The sequence below is a fragment of the Tachysurus vachellii genome, chromosome 2 (genome assembly GCF_030014155.1).
Source record: "Tachysurus vachellii isolate PV-2020 chromosome 2, HZAU_Pvac_v1, whole genome shotgun sequence".
NCBI lineage: Eukaryota > Metazoa > Chordata > Actinopteri > Siluriformes > Bagridae > Tachysurus > Tachysurus vachellii.
Window position 1 is genome coordinate 23596267 of NC_083461.1, and position 21039 is coordinate 23617305.

At 39.1% G+C, this 21039-nt stretch overlaps 1 protein-coding gene across 1 annotated transcript; it reads right to left on the bottom strand.

The window, feature by feature from the left end:
• Positions 1-536: 536 nt before the first annotated feature.
• On the bottom strand, positions 537-15119 carry si:ch211-180a12.2 (uncharacterized). Its single transcript, XM_060863901.1, has 13 exons — positions 14958-15119; positions 12452-12745; positions 11352-11651; positions 9855-10160; positions 9592-9702; positions 8053-8214; positions 7635-7910; positions 7402-7452; positions 6983-7240; positions 5872-6216; positions 4906-5160; positions 1446-1703; positions 537-1086 (listed from the first exon to the last, which is right to left on the bottom strand). Exons 1-13 carry the CDS (start codon positions 15007-15009, stop codon positions 1052-1054), a joined length of 2703 nt encoding a protein of 900 aa, XP_060719884.1. The 5' UTR covers positions 15010-15119; the 3' UTR covers positions 537-1051.
• Between the last annotated feature and the right edge of the window lie 5920 nt (positions 15120-21039).

The window sequence follows — 21039 nt, forward strand, 5'->3', positions numbered from 1 at the left end:
TCTGACTCTTTTCAGTGAGTCAGATTAATATGTTCGGCTCACCTATAAGAGCCGACCCTTTCGGTCGATTATAGTGGAACCACTATACTTTTATATGTATCCCATCTACAGTATTCTACATTCTGATTAACATTACAACAATAGCATATACTTTGCATAGTTTTTTTTTTAAATGTAATTTTTTATCTGAATAAATCATAAAACCATCATATCACATTGACAGTCTATAAACTATAGACTATAACAGTAACTGCCCCAGCTTCAGTATGAACACATAAGTAGAAGGCATTAACTAGTTGTATGATAATTAGTCAGTCAGTCAGTCAGTCATTTTCTACCGCTTATCCAAACTACCTCGGGTCACGGGTGTATGATAATTAATTCATTATCATATTTACTCTTCAGATACGCGAGTCGGCTCAAAGAGTCGATTCGTTCGCGATTCGTTATCATTTGTTACATAAATAGGAAAATGATGTATGTTATTGGCATCATTTTGTGATATGATGGATAATTAAAGACAGAACACGGAAATATGTTTTTATTTGCATTTTTCAGTTTATCCATGTTTATTAAACAAAGCATTTTAATAAACTCATTTTTCAAAACTAATTTTTTTTTATCAGTTATGCTACTTTCATTCAGTTTGATGCTTCATAAACAACAACTTCCACTTTCCAGTTCACCGTGATCCAAGAAAGGCACTTTAGATCCAAATTCTACATTTTTGCAAAGCTTTATTGCCCTAACATGCCCTAAACCACCCAGTCCCTGAACCCCAACACATACACACTGCCCTCATACAGGAGTGTTACACATTAAAACACATCACCATTGAAAAGTTGAATGTTCAGAATGTTCTTTATAAATTAACAGACACAAAAATAAGTTATTTTTTAACTAAAACAAATATATCATGTTAGAAATAAAAATCCACACACATATAAATTAAAACACATGCTGTAAGTTTTAAACATAATGAGTTAAAAAGAAGCAAATAAAAAAAAAAACATTTTATTTATATATTTATTTACATAATTTTACTTCAATGTTACTCCTGTACGAGCCTCCTGTTCTCTCCAGGCTCTGTAAGAAGAACAAAGGCATAAATCACACATTTATTCGAATATTTTAAAGAAACCTTCATTAACAATTTCATTTGATCATGAAGATTTACAGAGAGGAATAAGAAATATTTCAATGTTTGGTTGAAAAACACTACATTAATATTAAAGATTTAATATTAAGGTCATGACTTTAGACACGTTTACATTTCCTAATTATTCTCCCTGTATTCAGGACACAAGATACAGCTTTTTGTTTCTTTAAATATTGTATAATCTAAATCAAATCTGAATATATTGGATGCATTTAAATTATAAAAAAAGGCGATTTAATAGCCCTCATTAATAAAATGATGCTCGTTTTAGTCGTGTGTCAGTTACCTGTCCAGGTGCAGTACACAGGCAGAGGAAGTGCAGGATGGGAAATCTCCACTGTGACTCTCAGGCACTCTCTCTCTACCCGTTTTCCTTTTCCCACCACATATACGGTGTTTATGTACAAAGACTCATGTTCGGTCTGCACAGCTTCCCTTGTGGTCTCCTGTGTCAAGTCTGGTGTCTCTGCAGCACTTTCTGTTTGCTGCTTTTGTCCTCGTTCACTGTCATTTGTTTCACTCTGCAATACTGGACACTGAGTATCTATTACAAAAAAAAAGGTTTTCATTGTGGTTTGATTACACTAAGATAGGGAACATGACCCATTTGTGACATCATTTATCTACAGATTGTTCCTTGCTGGTTCCTGATGCACAATTCTTCATTATTCGCTTGCTGTCTGACATTTCTGTGACGTATAAAATAGGAATCTATCAGCAGGAATTTGATTTGACTGAAATTGTTTCTCTTATGGACTGCACTCATTTACCTGTGCTCCAATTGTTTTAAACACGGTTGTGTTATTTGGATATTTTCATACAATAAAAGTCTTTATTTTGTCACATTACACATTACAGCACAGTGAAATACTTTCTTCGCATATCCCAACTTTGGAGGTTGGGGTCAGAGCACAGGGTCAGCTGTGATACAGCACCCCTGGAGCAGAGAGGATTAAGAACCTTGCTCAAGGGCCCAACAGTGGCAGTGCTGGGGCGTGCGATATTTTCCTGCGAAAGCAAAATCAAGCTACAAATCATGCAGAGCAAAACTTTAGCCATCATGACAGAGAAACACCAGTGTTAAAATTTTTAATATATTTTAATTTTAAAATATTCCATCCATCTATCCATCTTCTACCGCTTATCCGGGGCCAGGTCGTGGGGGCAGCAGTCTGAGCAGGGACACCCAGACTTCCCTCTCCTCAGACACTTCCTCCAGCTCCTCCGGGGGAATACCGAGGCGTTCCCAGGCCAGCCGAGAGACATAGTCCCTCCAGCGTGTCCTAGGTCTTCCCCAGGGCCTCCTCCCGGTTGGACATGCCTGGAACACCTCCCCAGGGAGGCGTCCAAGAGGCATCCGTAACAGATGCCTGAGCCACCTCAGCTGACTCCTCTCGATGTGGAGGAGCAGCGGCTCTACTTTGAGCTCCTCCCGAGTGACCGAGCTCCTCACCCTATCTCTAAGGGAGCGCCCAGCCACCCTGCGGAGGAAACGCATTTCGGCCGCCTGTATCCGGGATCTTGTCCTTTCGGTCATGACCCAAAGCTCATGACCATAGGTGAGGGTAGGAACGTAGATCGACTGGTAAATAGAGAGCTTCGCCTTACGGCTCAGCTCTTTCTTCACCACAACAGACCGGTATATCGACCGCATCACTGCAGCAGGTACACCGATACGCCTGTCGATCTCCCGCTCCATCCTTCCCTCACTCGTGAACAAGACCACAAGATATTTAAACTCCTCCACTTGAGGCAGGAGCTTTCCACCAACCTGAAGGGGCAAGCCACCCTTTTCCAGCTGAGAACCATGGCCTCGGACTTGGAGGTGCTGATTCTCATCCCTGCCGCTTCACACTCGGCTGCAAACCGTCCCAGTGCACGCTGAAGGTCCTGATTTGAAGAAGCCAACAGGACAACATCATCTGCAAAAAGCAGAGACGAAATCACGTGGTCCCCAAACCGGACTCCCTCCGGCCCCCGACTGCGCCTAGAAATCCTGTCCATATAAATAATGAACAGGACCGGTGACAAAGGGCAGCCCTGCCGGAGTCCTCAAGTCTCTGGATGTTGTGGGGCTGTCTTGGTTGACACGCCTCTGCAACATCGCGTGGCGGCTGGGGACAGTGCCTCTGGACTGGCAGACTGGGGTGGTGGTCCCTCTGTTTAAGAAGGGGGAATGGAGGGTGTGTTCCAACTACAGGGGGATCACACGCCTCAGCCACCCCGGAAAAGTCTATGCCAGGGTACTGGAGAGGAGAATTCGACCGATAGTCGAACCTCGGATTCAGGAGGAACAATGCAGGTTTCTTCCCGGTTGTGGAACACTGGACCATCTCTATACCCTCACCAGGTTGCTGGAGGGTTCATGGGAGTTTGCCCAACCAGTCCACATGTGCTTTGTGGATCTGGAGAAGGCATTCGACTGTGTCCCTCGTGGTGATCTGTGGGGGGTGCTCTGGGAGTATGGGGTCCGGGGCCCTCTGCTAAGGGCTGTCTGGTCCCTATATGACCGGAGTAGGAGTTTGATTCGCATTGCCGGCAGTAAGTCAGACTTGTTCCCGGTGCATGTTGGACTCCGGCAGGGCTGCCCTTTGTCACCGGTCCTGTTCATTATTTATTTATATAATTTTAAAATATTCATTCATTCATTTTCTACCGCTTATCCGAACTACCTCGGGTCACGGGGGATCTCAGGCGTCATCGGGCATCAAGGCAGGATACACCCTGGACGGAGTGCCAACCCATCGCAGGGCACACACACTCTCATTCACTCACACAATAACACACTACGGACAATTTTTCCAGAGATGCCAATCAACCTACAGTACCATGCATGTCTTTGGACCGGGGGAGGAAACCGGAGTACCCGGAGGAAACCCCTGAGGCACGGGGAGAACATGCAAACTCCACACACACAAGGCGGATGTGGGAATCGAACCCCCAACCCTGGAGGTGTGAGGCAAACGTGCTAACCACTAAGCCACCGTGCCCAATATTTTAAAATATTAATTAATTTAATTAATTTTAATTTTAAAATATTTAAAAGTTCTTCTAAAAGCCACCGAAATGAGGACGGACCATGGTGAGTTAACGGTAGAATCACTGTAGCATCAATGACCAAATGTGAATGAAAGATAATAGAGAGAAGAAATATCTTTAATACTCCAAGCTCACTTTGAATGCCTGTATTCAATGGGCCCAGATTGCTGACGTTAGGTCAATATAATTATCTGTAATCTCAGGTCAATCATCATCATCATCATCATCTGTTATCAAATTCAAATTTGTCACATACAGAGTATGACATGAAGTGAAATGCTTTAAGTTTTCGCATATTTATTATTTATTATTTATTTTGGTTATTAAATAATAACCTGGGGTCAGAGCACAGGGCCAGCCATAGTACAGCACCCCTGGAGCAGGTGAGGTTAAGGGCCTTGCTCAAGGACCCAACGGTGATGTCTTAGCAGCTTGTGGGCTTGAATCCCCGACCTTCTGATCAGGAACCCAAAGCCTTAACCTCTGAACCATCACGTCCTCAAGTGGAATCATCTTATATAGTGTGAGAAGTAACAAGACCGCTGTCATCAAGCTCTAAACCAGGCTTGACTAGCTTGCTAAGACATTTTTCATATCAAAATTAAAGATTTAATATCAATATTAACATGTATTATTAACCCTTGTACACTGCATGTATATTTGACTTTAAACATTTTATCCAGTTTATCCATGTCTGGCCTACTCACTGTACAGATTTTGAAAGTTGGCTTCATTTCCTTGCGGTAATGCACACTTCACCAAAGCACAGACACTGTGTAGCTCTCTTCCTTCTCTGTCTGTCACTTTCTCTGTCTCTCTGGAGATGAGTGGGATGAAAGTGTCACCCCCTGCAGCCCACTGCAGCTTGGGATGTGGAAAGCCACCAGACAGGCACAAGGAAAACACCCCTACACCATCATTATTCCAGCTAACAGACAAGGATGGAGGGATGGAGGGAGCCACTGGACGGATAAAAAAAAGACCAAATAAATATTTTCATTTCGTACAGTCATATTCACTAAGAATCCACATAACTTAAATCATGCATGTTTGTATAGTTTTCATGGGTTTTTCTGTAGTCAGTCATAATCCTAACGAAGTACATTTCAAATTTATTCCAATATAAAATGAGGAAAACTGTTCAAGGAGGGTGAATATTTCTCAAAGCCAGTGTATGTCTGAGGGATGTGGTAGCACAGTGGTTGGAGCAGTAAGGGTTAAGGGCCTTGCTCAAGGGCCAAACAGTGGCAGATTGGCAAGACTGTGGCTTTAACAATCCCAAATTCCACAGAAGTGGGTCCCTGAGCAAGCAAACCCAGACTCGTCCGTCGGACTGGCAGACAAAGCAGCGTGATTCGTCACTCTAGAGAACATGTCTCCATGTATATGTACCAGTGGCAGTGTGCTGTACACCACTGCATCCGACACTTTGCATTGCATTTAGTGATGTAAGGCTTGGTTGCAGCTGCTCGACCATGGAAACCATTCCACGAAGGTCTCTATGCACTGTTCTTGAGCTAATCTGAAGGCCACATGAAGTTTGGAGGTCTGTAGCTATTGACTCTGCAGAAGGTTTTTGTGTTTGCTAACTTAAATTTGTGCTTGATTTGTGCTTTACTAACTAACAACATGCTTTTCAACTCTAAACTATTCCTACATGAAAAGTGCCTTACCAAAGTGAGAGTTTGTCCAGACTCGCTCTATGGGCTCGAGCAGAGAGCAGTGCTCGATTCTGCACACAATATTTCTTTCCTTATCTACTTCCTTCAGCTTGTTCTCCACTTCCGTTAGCACAGCCATGGCTCGAAAAGTCCTCAGCTGTGTCTGGATCGGCCCCCATACTTCCATCAGTGCTTCCTCTTTCTTAATTTCCAACTCGCCATTGTTGGTTTGTTTCAGCCATTTCACTGTAATGTCAGGAGGGTAGAAACTCGCGATACTACAGGCCAGAGATAAATGCTCTTGTTGTGGCCTTGAGGCGCAGCTGATTTCTGAAACAATGGGCTTCTTTGTAAACCCTGTACAAGGAGAAGGAAATGAACTATATTATCAGTTATATTCATATATATTTATTTGATCTATCTTAAATTCGTCAGTTTTCAATTAGTGATGTGTGTTACTTTTATGTTTGTACAGACAGTACCAGGGAAACAATACAATCCATAAATAAATAATACATTGTTTTTTCGCACAACCCTGAAATTATGTACGATTTTTTTTCCACCTAATTATTAATCAAAAGAAAAAACAAGCAGACAAACAAATAACAAACATAAATAATTGAAAAAGAATTAAGAAGGACCAAGCAAATAAATAAACAAATAAATGTGTTATTTCAGCACCAACCGATGTAATAAAAATAAAAAAATACAAAACAAAATGAAAAAAAAGCAACAACAGACAAAACAAACAACAATAATTGTTTTTAAAACAATAAATGTGTGATGTGTAAATGTATAAACAAATAAATAAATAAAAAAACAAATGTATTTGTTAAAATAAAACAAACAAATAAATAAATAAATACAAACCAACTCATAACCAACTAATCAAACAAATAAACAAACATGTTACTTACACATTACTGGATATTTGTAAAAGGTTACACACCATTAAAATTTAAATACATATAAACAAACAAACAAATAATTGAATGTCATTTTTTAAATGAATAACTAATGTAATATTTAGACATTAGAGTGAAGAAATAGAATAGGTCTAAATATAATGTACGGTAAATATTACCCAGATGTTTTCATACACAGTTAGCTTGAACGCTCTCACCTCTGGTCTTTCGTGTGATTGGCTGTTTAAGAGACATGTGATGGACGGTGACCCACACTGCAGTTACTCCCCTTTCCAGCTCAGACATGGGTAACCTGCACTGGCTCCGGGCTGAGAAGAAGCCTTGGGTATCAGGACGTGGTGCTGCCAGGGCTGCTGGGACAGCGACAGGACACAACTCTCCTCCTTCACAGAACCAGCGGAAGGTGATGACGTCAGGGTGGAAGTGGGATGCTTCGATGGTCAGTACCACAATACCTGTAGAAAGCATTGTGTGTCAATATGACACACACACATACACACACATACAAATAAGCTGACATATAAGAAAATACTGACTTCTTTGTTTTGTATGTGTGTGTGTATGTGTGTGTGTGTGTGTGTGTGTGTGTGTGTGTGTGTGTGTGTGTGTGTCATACCTGTCTCTTCATTTGGTTCGGAAAGTTGGATTTCTGAGACCTCGGGTGGAGCTAGGCGACATTACAGTAACGTACACAGTCATAAAGGAATATAATAATACTATTAAGGAGTGTGTATAAGAACAACATAAAGATGAAATACAGACTTATAGAAAATATGCAGCTTGTTTGTTAAAAGAAAGGTTTATCTGTAAAAAAAAAAAAAAAAAACAGTAGAAAATCCGTTTCCTTACACAGAACAGTAAACTTCTCTGACACTCTCTCCATCACTATCTTGTCTTTTCCTTTATAGGAGATTTGGCATTTGAAGACAGCCCCTTTATGAACAGACAGGTTAGGGATGAAGGTGAAGGAGGAAAGGAGTTGTTTGTTGGGGCCAGTCGAGTGCAGGGGCTTCCGAGTGTGCAGTTTGTAATATCCCAAAGCAGTTGATGTCAGCAAAGGGGCTTTTTCTGACAGTACTGATAGACGCGATGTCCTCGGTGTATGAATCCTAGAGCTGTTGCTTTCTGCTCGACAGAGAGGGAGAATAAGGAAATGAACATGATGATGATTAGTTAATCAATTTTCCTTAACTGCTTAACACTGATCTGAATATATAAAATATTTTTTTATCACTACCTCTAAAAGTATGTAGGGTTTGATGGTTACCTGTATAAGACGTATCTGTTATAGGGACATCGTTGAGAAACCAGACAGTTTGGACTTGATCTGCTCTCCTGCCTTCTATACTAATGGTGACCCGGCCTTTTTGTCCCACCACCACCCTCGGGGGCAGGATGATACAAGACACGCTTAAACTTTTCTGTTTCTCTACAAGGAGAACAGAGATATTTGGAGACATTATAGAAAATGAGAGAAGGCAGAGATGGAACCAATCACTGTGCTCTTTACCAAATTTAAGACCAGACCTGAGTTTGTATAGTAAAAACATTGGCAGTACATTGTATATTAAAAAATATTATCATTCTCTCCATTTACAACAAATTCCTATATCCAGAGCATTACATTTACCTTGCTTATACAGCTGAGCAATTAAGGATTAAGGGCCTTGTTCAGGGGCAGCACTGGGATTCAAACTCAAAACCTACTGATCAGTAGTCCAATGCCTTAACCACTGAGATATCACATCAACACAGACTTCACCAGACCTGTCAGTTCCTTTATTCTCTGTCTAGCTTTGTTTACACTGTGATATCCGAAAAAAAAGCAAAAGAACCAGAAAAATCCAGCCATTATATATATTATATAGAATCCTAGGTGAGAGTTCATTCACATTGCACGTATTTGTGAGTTTTGTGTGTGTGAGAGAGAGTGTATGAATAAAGGAATACATATGTGAGTGTACTCCGTCCAGGGTGTATCCTGCCTTGATGCCCAATGACGCCTGAGATAGGCACAGGCTCCCCGTGACCCGAGGTAGTTCGGATAAGCGGTAGAAGATGAATGAATGAATGAATGAATATGTGAGTGTGGTGTAAGAGGAATGTCTGTCAGTCATTTGACCAAAAAGGGCTGTAGTACAATGCCACCATTACTCAAATTCTAACTTGGACATTTTGGCAGATGCTCTTATCCAGAGAGACTTACATTTTATACAACTGAGCAACTTACTCAGGGGCCCAGCAGTGGTAGCTTAGTGGACCTGGGAGTTGAACCCACAACCTGCCAAATGGTAGAATGACACCTTAATCACTAGGCTACAACATTCACATTAAAGAGATAAATACTATCTATTCATAACAAACAGAAATCCTCAGCCTCAAATTAGCACTCAGTAAACATTTAAATTTTGAGCTCCTTTCATGATGTCTTTTTTTTTATCTTTTTTTATTATGTCCAAGTCCAAGGTAAAGGAAAATGTGACTGGAATGCTCCAGTAACTAAAACGATCATGAATTATGAATCAGAAAAGCAGCTCATTTCAACATGCATTGATTTGGATTATACTCTGAGGCTACCCTGAGCACAGGCCCATTGAAACTGGACAGTTTTTAGCATGTTATTGTTCTACTAAGCATATTTTTTGGTCCGGCCCACACAGCAATTGAAAAATTTTGACACCCTTAGTCCCTGGTTCAGAGATTCCTAGGAGTCCAACCCCAGACATCCAGTGTCTGAGTAATGGCAGCAAAAAAACTAGTACCAAGTTTTTTCAGTTTGCATGTTTGTATTTCCATGCTGTCTCACCATCTCTCCTCTTCCAAGAGAAGCCAAAGCAAAGCAGAAGAACGAGTACCAGGGAGATGATCATCATTGCCACTGAGGCTTTTGCAGATTTAGTCAGAACGAGCTTCTGCACTGAGAAAGAAGGACAACAAACAGTGATGTGAAGATAATAAACTATGAAAAAGCTCAAAAAGCTAAACACTGAATTGTTCTCAGTGCTGATTTTTTCCAGGAACGCTCTTCAAGACCGTTCCCTTTACATGCAGTATATTTATGAAAGTTACCTAACGAATCAGCAGCTGATGGGTCGATGGAGCTCAAAGCTGGTTGGGAAACATGAGGTTGTTGAGCCACACACAGCACTTGTCCAGATCTTTCTCTCTCCTCTATGCTGAGAGTATGAAAGTGACGCGTTTTGTACGTTCCATCACTGTTCTGTTGGATCTGAGGAGTCTCGGGCAGGACGGTACCATTTCTGAGCCACAGCACAGACACATCCTGTGGGTAGAACCCATTGATATCGCACACCAAAGTGAGTGCGGATGAGCGTGAAGAGGACGGCACAACAGACACACTGACTTTGGGGACAACTGGAAGGTAGGAAAAGCAGGAAAGAAAGGAAAGTCAGGCTCATTTAAGTGTTGTTAACTCATCCCACACACACATTTATACAGTGGGATGATATATGAACATGTGCAGTTATACTGAAAACAAGTAGGGCTTTCATTCAACCATAGGCACAGGGAGTGTGATACTGCTATTGTGGAAGTCTTAATTAATAAATGAATATCGAATAGCTGACATTTCTGACAAGGTATGGGTAAAATAATTACTTTAATTTTATTCCAAGAGAAGCCAAAGTCACTGATTGCCTGTTAGCTAGTTGGCTCATACTCATGTGCTCATTCTTTCTGTTTTCCGTAAAATTAGCGTCCTTATTTTTAACAAGGGTTTTTTAAGTCAGAAGCTATATTTATAAAAAACAGAACATGTATCCCTGATGATGTCACTAACACTACAGCAGTAACAGTTTCAATAGGATTGTTGCTTTACATGACGGTCACACACAAGCGAAGTGATACAAAAAAGTGAAACGGTCCAATGCGGATTTACTAAATACAAGCGCTTTTGGAATGCTGTTCATTATATAAAGGACTATATTCTGCAGAGAACTAAATTAAGTGGAATTAATTTAAGATATGAGCAAGTGGGGAAAAAGTAATTATAACCATTGCAGTTACTCTTAACCCATCTAGTTAATAGAAATAAAGTAGGGATCAGTTTCGCAAAAATATTCCTTTCCCAGCATATATTTAACTACAGTATATTCAAAATATCTTATCTGCTGATGTGACGGGTTATGGGATGTAGATGCATTTGTCAATTTAGCCTCAAAGTCTTTTGACTTGTATTTCTAGGCCGTGGCAATCCCTAAGCACACCCAAGCACAGTCTATAGGTTTACACTCCGTAAGCCAGCGTAAGTGTATGAGCAGGTTATGCAAGCAACAACAAAAAAGAAATCCTTGTTGAACAGCAAACACAAAGTTTCTCAAACAGGATTAGTGAAGAAAACAGCAGGTAACCATGTGACAGCTCCAAACTCATGCTCCCTACTTCTCACTACTATTTGCGTTTTATTTGGAAAGGCTACGTGCTACAGGTGTCTAGTGGCTGGGATGAGTATAGCACCCAAAATACAATGCATTAAACAGTGTGACAGGAAGTAACTCCTTAAACTTACAGACTTTATTGATGTCTCTTGTTATCAGTGATACTCACTGGTGATGTTTATTCTGAATTCTCTCACGAGCGGTTTCTTCAGAGTTTCATGGTTTACCATACAGGAATATGTAGTGTTTCGATCAGCAAGTTCGGGAATGAACACCAGCTTGCTGACACCTTCATATAAACCATCCTCTGTGTGGATTGTTTTGGAGTTTTGAGGAGCTCCGATCTCTTTGCCTGCTCGCATCCAGGAGAATGTGATATTAGGAGGACTGAAGCCTTTCGCCCAACATTCTACTAAGCTCTCTCGCCCCAACACCACCTCTGGAGAAGGCACAAAGATGGACGGTGGAGCTACAAATAAAGAAAAGTGACAGATTGGATATCATGTATACCTGCACATTCATATAGAAAAGGAGATGCTAAACAGAAATCCTTTGTCTATCAAGGTGTTTAATTGTCCAAGTGATTTTATGTGCCAATTCATAACCTAGAACTGATGAAGCTTCTCAGCAGAACAATGAACCAGCTTTAAATTTCTACCTATTTTATGTTATTTCTGTTTTTCTACTCTATGCTTATAGAGGTGGCTCACAGAAATATATTAAAAGTAAATGCAAATATTATTATTATTATTACCAATTATTATTATTATTACCTCTATATATTTTTGTATACTGTATTTTTATAACAGATCGAAAATTGTTATTATTTCTATTTTTCACTGTATATTTATAGTATATATATTATATACTATTTTTATATATATGTACTCTGTGTATATCTTTTATGTTATATCTTATCTTTTGTTTTAAGGGTTCACAAAATGAGCCACAAAATACACTCGATCTTCAACGAGTCATTTACAGCATTGAGTAGATACATTTATCCCATTTTATACAAGGGAGCATCTCTTCAAACTCACAACCTTCCTATTGGTAGTCCAACACCTTAACCACTAGTCTACCACATCCCCTATCAGTAGTCCAATGTCTTAAACTCTAATCTACAGTCACTGCCCAAAATAAGTGTTATTCTTGTGATATTGACTGACAAGGTCACTTTGAAAGTACAAATCTTTTACTGAAATTATAGATCGAAAGTAAATGGTCTTAAATAAAAACAATGTCAAGTAGGTATCTTGTGTAACTTACCCAAAATGTTCAGGGTGACATTGCTGACCTGATTGGTTAGATTGGTCTGCACATGGCACTCATACACACCCTGACTGTGTGGTGTGGCGTTATACAGCTTCATCAGGGAAAATCCCTTTGATCGGGTTTCTGATGCGATCAAGTAAGTTTCATTTTTTGTGTGATAATCGGATGCGATGACGGATCCGTTGAAGGACCAGGTGATGTTGAGTACCTCATCGTTGGATAGAAGATAGAACGAACAGGGCAGGATAACAGAGGAGCTCAGGTTCACAAAGATCTCTGCAAGAAATACTGAGAGGACGAAGACAGAAATTGGATATTAAACGTCAGCGGAAGTAGAAAACAGATGAAAAAACTGCACCGTGAATAATTTGCATATCAGGATTAATAACGAATGTCTGATACCCAGTGGTGCAAAAGATATAATTTATGATATTGTTTAGCCATTTAGCCAATAGTTCATCTTAGTCTTTAATCTGTCCAGCTCTTTCATTTCCTCATCTGTACACTTAGCTCAGGTTCTTCACCTTTCATGGCAATGCAATCATCACTTCCATTTAGCATTTAGCAGACACCCTTATCCAGCGTGACTTACAGTTTATTTCAATTTATACAAGGCTAAGGGCCTTGATCAGGGGCCCAGATGTGGCAGCTTGGTGTACCTGGGATTCAAACTAATGACCTTCTGGTCAGTAGTCCAGTACCTTAAGCACTAGGCTACCACATCCACTAAATGCCCACTGCGGAGAACTATATATATATCAGGAAGCGATTAAATAAATAAATAAATAAATAAATAAAATAAAACACATAAATTGGGTGGCCACATTTAAGGGTGGGCAGGACTTCTATCTGAATTTAAATTCCTCAGATTCTGATTGGCATTTCATGTGGAAAAAATAATAATACTAATGCCTTTATATCAATTATTAGTAAACTAGTACTAATCCCAGGAAAGGAAGGAAGGAAATTACTCAACAACTGGTTGCCTCCTATTGCTCACTTGCGCTAGTCAAACCCTAAACCAGTGTATACTCACAATTAGCCTCCAGGGACGGTTATAAACATAAGCCTAAATGTTTATTCATTATGCGGAGCAACCGGTCACAAAATCAATCGTTGAGCGAACAGTATCTGATAAACGTATAATAAAGGTTTATATTTTAATAAAATATTTTATATTTAGTTAGTTAAATTCAACAGATATTGATTTATATATAAAAAAAGTTACAAATAACAGGAACTCCATTCACACTACATTAACTCTATAAACTTTTATAGAAATAAGAAACCCTGTGACATTTACAGTAGGGTTTTGCATTTATAAGTAAAGTAACATTTTTTAATTATGTCTATAATATTTATATAATATTTTCCCTTTAATTGAACAAGATATACAAGTCACCCAGTCTCAGAAACTTTAGACGAGAAGGCGTGTATTTTGGTACGTAAGAAAATTTAAGAATCGCTTACAACGTAGTCGAAGGGACAAATAAGTCTAGAAAAAAAACAAAAAAAAAAACACTGTCTCATATTAGAGAAAGCTTTTATATGAAATGTTGCCTGGTTTTAATTGTGCTTCAATCTTAAAATAAACATTTATGGCTGTAGTGAAGAATTAAATAGTAAAAGTCATTTCTAATAAGGTACCTGTGAAAGATAATAAATGATGAATTGTGCACTAAATAAGATACAAATTTGAATATATATATATATATATATATATATATATATATATATATATATATATATATATATAACATCAGTAAGCTCTGTATATACGACTGGATATATATATATATATATATATATATATATATATATATATATATATATATATATATATATATATATATATATACGACTGGATGGAATTACTCTGTACAGTACAACTGCGTCATTAACCTCTGTCTTGTTATCTGATCATCTTTTATAACAAAAAAGCCTTGTAAATTACTCCATCGTGCTCTTTAATCTTACGACAAATATTTATGATTCTGGTCATTTATTAAACTAATTTATTGCCTTAGACATCTAAATGTCCGTGTTGCATTTGTTTAGGGACATTTTTTTATTGTGTGTTAAACAAATTTATGTAACCACTGATAAGGGAGTGAATGAAGGAGCCGCATGCCAAGAATTAAGCGAACATTCCCAGACTTCATGTGTCAAAGCAGCAATATGAGTCCAAATTTTTTACAGTGAAAATTAATAAAAAATTTTTTAAGCAGTTAAAAAAATTCCATTTCGTGCAGGTTTAAAACAAAAAAAAAAGTAAATAATTAACAAACAAACAAACAAGGAAATGAATTAACTAGGTATTTATGGGCGATATGTCAGATTTTTAACTTTGATCAAGATCTGTTGCTCCATTAAGATGAGTACAAGTGCATTGGCATTGACTGTGATTGTGATAAAGATCCTTCTAGAAATCTCCACCTAACACCGTCTCACCTGTTTGATTAAACACTGAACAGAATGATCATTGCATTTGAATACTCACCCTGTTGGATTTGGCTCAGCACACAGAAACACAACAGGACTTTAAACTTCATGGCCTTTTGCTGCTCTGAGGAAACATACCTTATCAACAACTTTTTTTTACTCCCTCTCTCTCAGATAGTGACATGCTCTTATATAGACGGACGAGACGGTGGGCGTTTTTAGAGCTGGTAGAGAATCAAAACCTGAAAAGAAGAGTGGAGAGAGTGGAGAGTTGGTAATGATCATTGTCTCCAAATAACACTGTCAGAGTGAGAGAGACAGAGAGAGACAGACAGAGAGAGAGAGAGAGAGAGAGAGAGTGAGAAAGAGAGAAAGAGAGAGATGGAGAGAGATGGGAAGAGAGAGAGGGAAAGATTTTAGGACAGTGGTCACTTAAAATTCAATCTGGCTGCTCTCCAGTGTTTTAGGCTGCTTTATATTCACAGCGTATAGTGACCCAGCTAAAATCCTCGTTCACTGGTGACCTCACGGTGATTTATTACATGTCGAGTCACAGTCGAGCTGAAAAATTACTGTAACGACTACAAAGGACTGAGCAAGGAGGAGAAAAACAAGTCAAAGAAAAGAAGGGGTGAAGATCATCACTAGACTAATATTCTCTCTCTCTCTCTCTCTCTCTCTCTCTCTCTCTCTCGCTCCTTCTCTTTCTCTCTCTATCTCTTCCTCCTTCTCTCTCTCTCTCTATTAAATGATCAAGCTTATGAAGTCTATGAGACTTAAAGAGAAAATGTATTTTAGGAGCATGAGAGCATGTTTGTGTATTTGTCTCTCTCTCTCTCTCTCTCTCTCTCTCTCTCTCTCTCTCTCTCTCTCTCTCTCTCTCTCTCTCTCTCTCTCTCTCTCTCTCTCTCTCTCTATTAAATATCAAGCTTATGAAGTCTATGAGACTTAAAGAGAAAATGTATTTTAGGAGCATGAGAGCATGTTTGTGTATTTGTCTCTGTCTTCCTCTCTCTCTCTCTCTCTCTCTCTCTCTCTCTCTCTGTCTCTCCAACAAATTCTCTCTCTCTCTCTCTCTCTCTCTCTCTCTCTCTCTCTCTCTCTCTCTCTCTCTCTCACTCTTTCTCTCTCTCTCTCTCTCTCTCTCTCTCTCTCTCTCTCTCTCTCTCTCTCTCTCTCTCTCTCTCTCTCTCTCTCTATTTAACTCAGTTGAACTGTGTATTGTTATTAAAACGAATCCCTGACTTTAACTCCAGTCAACTGTCACAAAAGCTCAGCATCAGGATTTGTTATTTGTTTGAAAAGCATTTTTGAATGACTTTAATTTCTTCACTGTTTAGACCGACATTTAACTAATGGCATAGTAGTTAGTCTCTGTGGAACATTAACCATACTAGACAGGTTGTGTGTGTGTGTGTGTGTGTGTGTGTGTGTGTGTGTGTGTGTGTGTGTGTGTGTGTGTGTGTGTGAGAGAGAGAGAGAGAGAGAGAGAGAGTGAATGAGTGAGTGAGTGAGGGAGAGTGTTGGTATTTGGTAACATGTTAATAAGAAAAAAATGCATTATATATTATGACACAGACGGTAGACAATAAATAAAAAAACTCCAGAATGGAAAAGACAAAAAGAGCAAAGACTCAAAAAAAAAAGCAAAAAATTAATTAATTAATTAATAAAAGCTTTTTATTTTTATATTTTCCCCTATTTTGTGGAGAGAGAGAGAGAGAGAGAGAGAGAGAGAGAGAGAGAGAGAGAGAGAGAGAAAGAGAAAGTGAATGAGCAGAGGAAGATTTAGAGGACTGAGAGAAACACAGCCTCCTCACAGTGAGAGTAAAAAGAAAGCCAGTGTTACACAAACTTAATGGAGCAAGTGAAAACTCCAGCTGGTTCAGACTTGACCAGCTGCATGAAAAATATCTGATATTTGATGTTAAACAAATAAAAACGAACCTCTGAATGGTGTCATTTAATCATACACAAAGATGTTAAAAATAATTTACTTTTGTGTTCATGAGAAACTCTACAAATTTCTGCTTAATAAATATTTTATTAATGATTTTATTAAATGTTATTATTTGTAAATGAAAAGTATTGGAACTAATTATTTATGTGGTCAAATATTTATGAACATATACCTATTATTTATGTGTAAAATAAAATAAAATACATTTTGCAATGGCTTCAGGTCCCAGAGTAGTTCAGGAGATGATGACACAGATGTCGAGCCAGAGCCAAACAAAGAACAGTGGTTTAAACCTTTCAATTCAATTCAATTTATTTGCATAGTTGCATATTTGCATTACTTTTTTGAATAAAATACAAACCTTTAATTTGTCACATATACATTACAGCACACTGAGATACTTTCTTCACATATCCCAATTTTAGAGGATGAGATCAGAGCACAGGGTCAGCCATTATACAGCACCACTGGAGCACAGAGAGTTAAGGGTCTTGTTCAAGGGCCCAACAGTGGCAGCTTGGTACCAGAGTGGGAGTAAGTCACACATGTGCAAGTCACAAGTAATTCTCGTCACAAATGTCAAGTCAAAGTCAAGTCAAGTCTTTTTTAAATATTTGTCAAGCAAGTCTCAAGTCTCAAATTTGTGACTTAAGTCTGACTCGAGTCAAGTCGAGTCCCCCATCTCTGATTCATTTAACTCAAGTCTGAGTCAAGTCACAAGTCATGAATGTCAAGTCAAAATCAATTTGAGTCTTTTTTTAATATTTGTCAAGCAAGTCTCAAGTCTGCAACTTAAGTCTGACTAAAGTCAAGTCATATGACTCGAGTCCCCCATCTCTGCTTGGTAGTATTGTGGCTTGAACCCCATTCGCCAGTCCACTTAAGCCACGATTGCCCAAGAAAAAGCTTGCGGTTTCCTGAGTTCAGGTTTGGACCAAGGACCCTGGAGCTGTAAGGCAGCAACAATACCCACTGCACCACCACCCACTTATAACCACTTTACTATTTAACTCTTACATTTAGCAATAATGATCAATCCTGAGGTGATGGTGGTGAGGAAAACTCCCTTAGATGATATGAGGAAGAAACCTTGAGAAGAACCAGACTCAGAATGAAACCTCATCCTCATTTGGATGACACTGGACAGGAAATAATAATGTTCTTTTTACAACAATTTATAGTTGAGTGGAATTGCGCAACCAAGAGCTCCTGAGGAACTAATAGGTCATTGTCATTTCTGAGATCATTACAGACTTAACACTAATTAAATCTTCACGTCTTCAAGCCTTTCTGCCGTAAATTATCATAGATGCTGTGCAGAACTGAAAGTGAAGATAAGGGAGTGCAAGAATTATGACAGAAAGAAACTGGAGTTGAAACTGCAGTAGAATAATACCATGGGTGTGTGAAATGGTATTAAACTGATCACTGGCTCCACTGGTTTCAGGATGTCAGAATCTCTCACTCCTATCTGCTTATCTATCTATATGTAGCTTAAGTTCTTAGGGTTCAGGACAGAGGAAAATAGAGACAGACTTGGAACAACATAGTCCTGTCTCAGCATCAGAGGGTGAGGACCGCTCATGTGATGACCAGACATGCCTTCTCTATTGTGCTCGACTTGCTCACTCGCACCGAGAGCTACCTTGGACATGGCCTCCAGCCCCCTGTTCAATGTGTCTGGATGATGAAAAAGTAGCTTATCTCATCAAGCATGATGAAATAAACCTGTCTACTCAACCAGATCTGATGTTCCCTCTTTAGGGAGATTAGTCCAGGCTGGTTATATCCAAATAATTAGGCACAAATCTGCAGCAATAGGTCGTGAGCCTCAGAAACTGGTCGTAGGTCTTGGTCAGGCTGCAGTCGCTATTGTCTAATCAACTTGGGGATCCATTTGTGCATGGCAAGTGGAAACTTAGATACCGTACAATCAACCCATCTAATTGCACACTTTGCTACCTCTGGTGTTCTATGAAATTAGTGCAATAGAAACAAGAACATGTCAGAAAATTCCTGCTGCAACCTAACAACCTCCATGAGTTGGGAAGATGAGAGGTGGTCTCCACAAGGGCACGGGGTAACTCATGCCACATAGACAACCTGTTTGCCATAGGCAAAAAACCATGCCAAAGGTTTGAGGGTGTTGAGGTGGGTGGTAAATTTTCCACATCCCGCCTCTATCCCTTTCCCTGATCTAATAGTCGAAAGCCCTGTATCACCATGTGACCTCAAAGGGTTCTTCTTACTTCGTAAATAATTTAATCAACGATTTTACAATGCAGTTGATTGCGCACCAAACTGAGGCTTCATTCAGAAAACAAAACTGTTTCTGTTTCATTCAGGGACTGTGTTTCAACCTGAAAATTGCTTAATCATACACCTGACTTTTGGCATGTGTAAGAATTAATGCTGATTTGAAGCTAAAGAAAAGTCACACCAAATATTGATTTGATTTAGATTTTTTTTCCTGTTCAATTACTTTGCATTTTGGGGGGCATGGTGGCTTAGTGGTTAGCACGTTCGCCTCACACCTCCAGGGTTGGGGGTTCGAATCCCACCTCTGCCTTGTGTGTATGGAGTTTGCATGTTCTCCCCATGCCTCGGGGGTTTCCTCCGGGTACTCCGGTTTCCTCCCCAGGTCCAAAGATATGCATGGTAGGTTGATTGGCATCTCTGGGAAAATTGTCCATAGTGTGTGATTGCGTGAGTGAATGAGAGTGTGTGTGTGTGCCCTGCGATGGGTTGGCACTCCGTCCTGGGTGTGTCCTGCCTTGCTGCCTGATGACGCCTGAGATAGGCACAGGCTCCCCGTGACCCGAGGTAGTTCGGATAAGCGGTAGAAAATGAGTGAATGAATTACTTTGCATTCTGTACATTGATAAAAATATACAATAACAAATACATATTTCATTTACAGCATTCAGAATTTTACCACACACCTGCCTAAAACCTTTGCACAGTACTCTATTGTATGTATGAGCGTAATTGCTGTGCTATAATATTTTCTATGATCTTGAAGATAAAGGGGATGTTTGATATTGGTTTATAGTTGGTCAGCTAAAATGGGTTGTTTTTAATCAAATTTTAAAGAAACATGTAGGTAAGGGATCTACTTTAAGGGATCTACTTTCCAAGTTGGTAATTTTCACGAGTAAATTATAATGAAGAAATATTCTTTTCTATTCATGGTCTATTGAGAGGGAGTAAAACATACCGGTTAGTTATTTTCATTACACTTCAGCAGGAAAAGCACATGTACTTGTGATCAGGTTTCTGACAAAAAGGTGTGAAAGGATGTGGTGTAGATTAAAGAAGAGATACAGAAATGTGTGAAATGGAAAGGAGAAATAAATAGTATTTGGACCTATGCAGAGAATTGTAAAAGAAAAAAAAACTGGAACTTTTGGAGAGCTGGGGACAGCTGGAACTGGTAGTGAAAAGGAAAATCAATAGGTTTTCTGTCACAATCTACAAACATTAAACACAGTTAATGTAATTAAAGCACTGAATGACATGGTTATTAACATTAAAATAGTAATGTTATAGCTCGCATTAGCTTTGTCCTCCACTAGATGGCGCCTACAGATTCTTTTTCTTTTTTTCTTTTTCTTTTCTTTATTTATTTATTTATTTTTTTGTTTGTTTGTTTGTTTATTTGTTTGTTTGTTTATTTATTTATTTATTTATTTATTTATTTATTTATTTATTTAATGAAACTTTATTTATTGCTTTTTGTGGTCGGATGTCAAGTGATGGAACACAGAGAAGAGATTTCCAGTAAAGCAAAGTCAAAACAACATGGTTTCTTGAATTTTCATGTCAAGCTGTCTGTACTGGAGCCCTCATTGTTGTGTTCTAAGCCCCCTGCTCTTCCCATTGTACACATGTCTGTGCGGACACCATCATTGCTGAGTTTGCTGATTTGGTGACAAGCTATAGTAAGTGGAGCTGAACCAAGGCCAGGAAGATGGTAAAGGATTCAGCAATCCCAACAATGGACTCTTTTTTCTGTTGTGATCAGGGAAGCGCTTCAGGAAGGCAAACACAGAGAAAATGAGGAGGAACTTTTTTCCGCAGGCTATTTGGGCCCTCAACCAGGAGAACATCTAGAAGAGTAAGGGACTTTTTCTGGACTTATGCCGTAACACACACTACCTCAGCTGGACTTTTGCACGAT

Excerpts from the sequence above, each read along its gene's own strand:
- si:ch211-180a12.2 (XM_060863901.1), bottom strand. The coding sequence starts at position 15,009 with ATGAAGTTTAAAGTCCTGTTGTGTTTCTGTGTGCTGAGCCAAATCCAA. Across the intron at positions 11,652-12,451 it reads TGTCACCCTGAACATTTTGG|CTCCACCGTCCATCTTTGTG; the intron begins GTAAGTTACACA and ends CTTTATTTGTAG. Across the intron at positions 7,911-8,052 it reads AACAGATACGTCTTATACAG|AAAGCAACAGCTCTAGGATT; the intron begins GTAACCATCAAA and ends TCTGTCGAGCAG.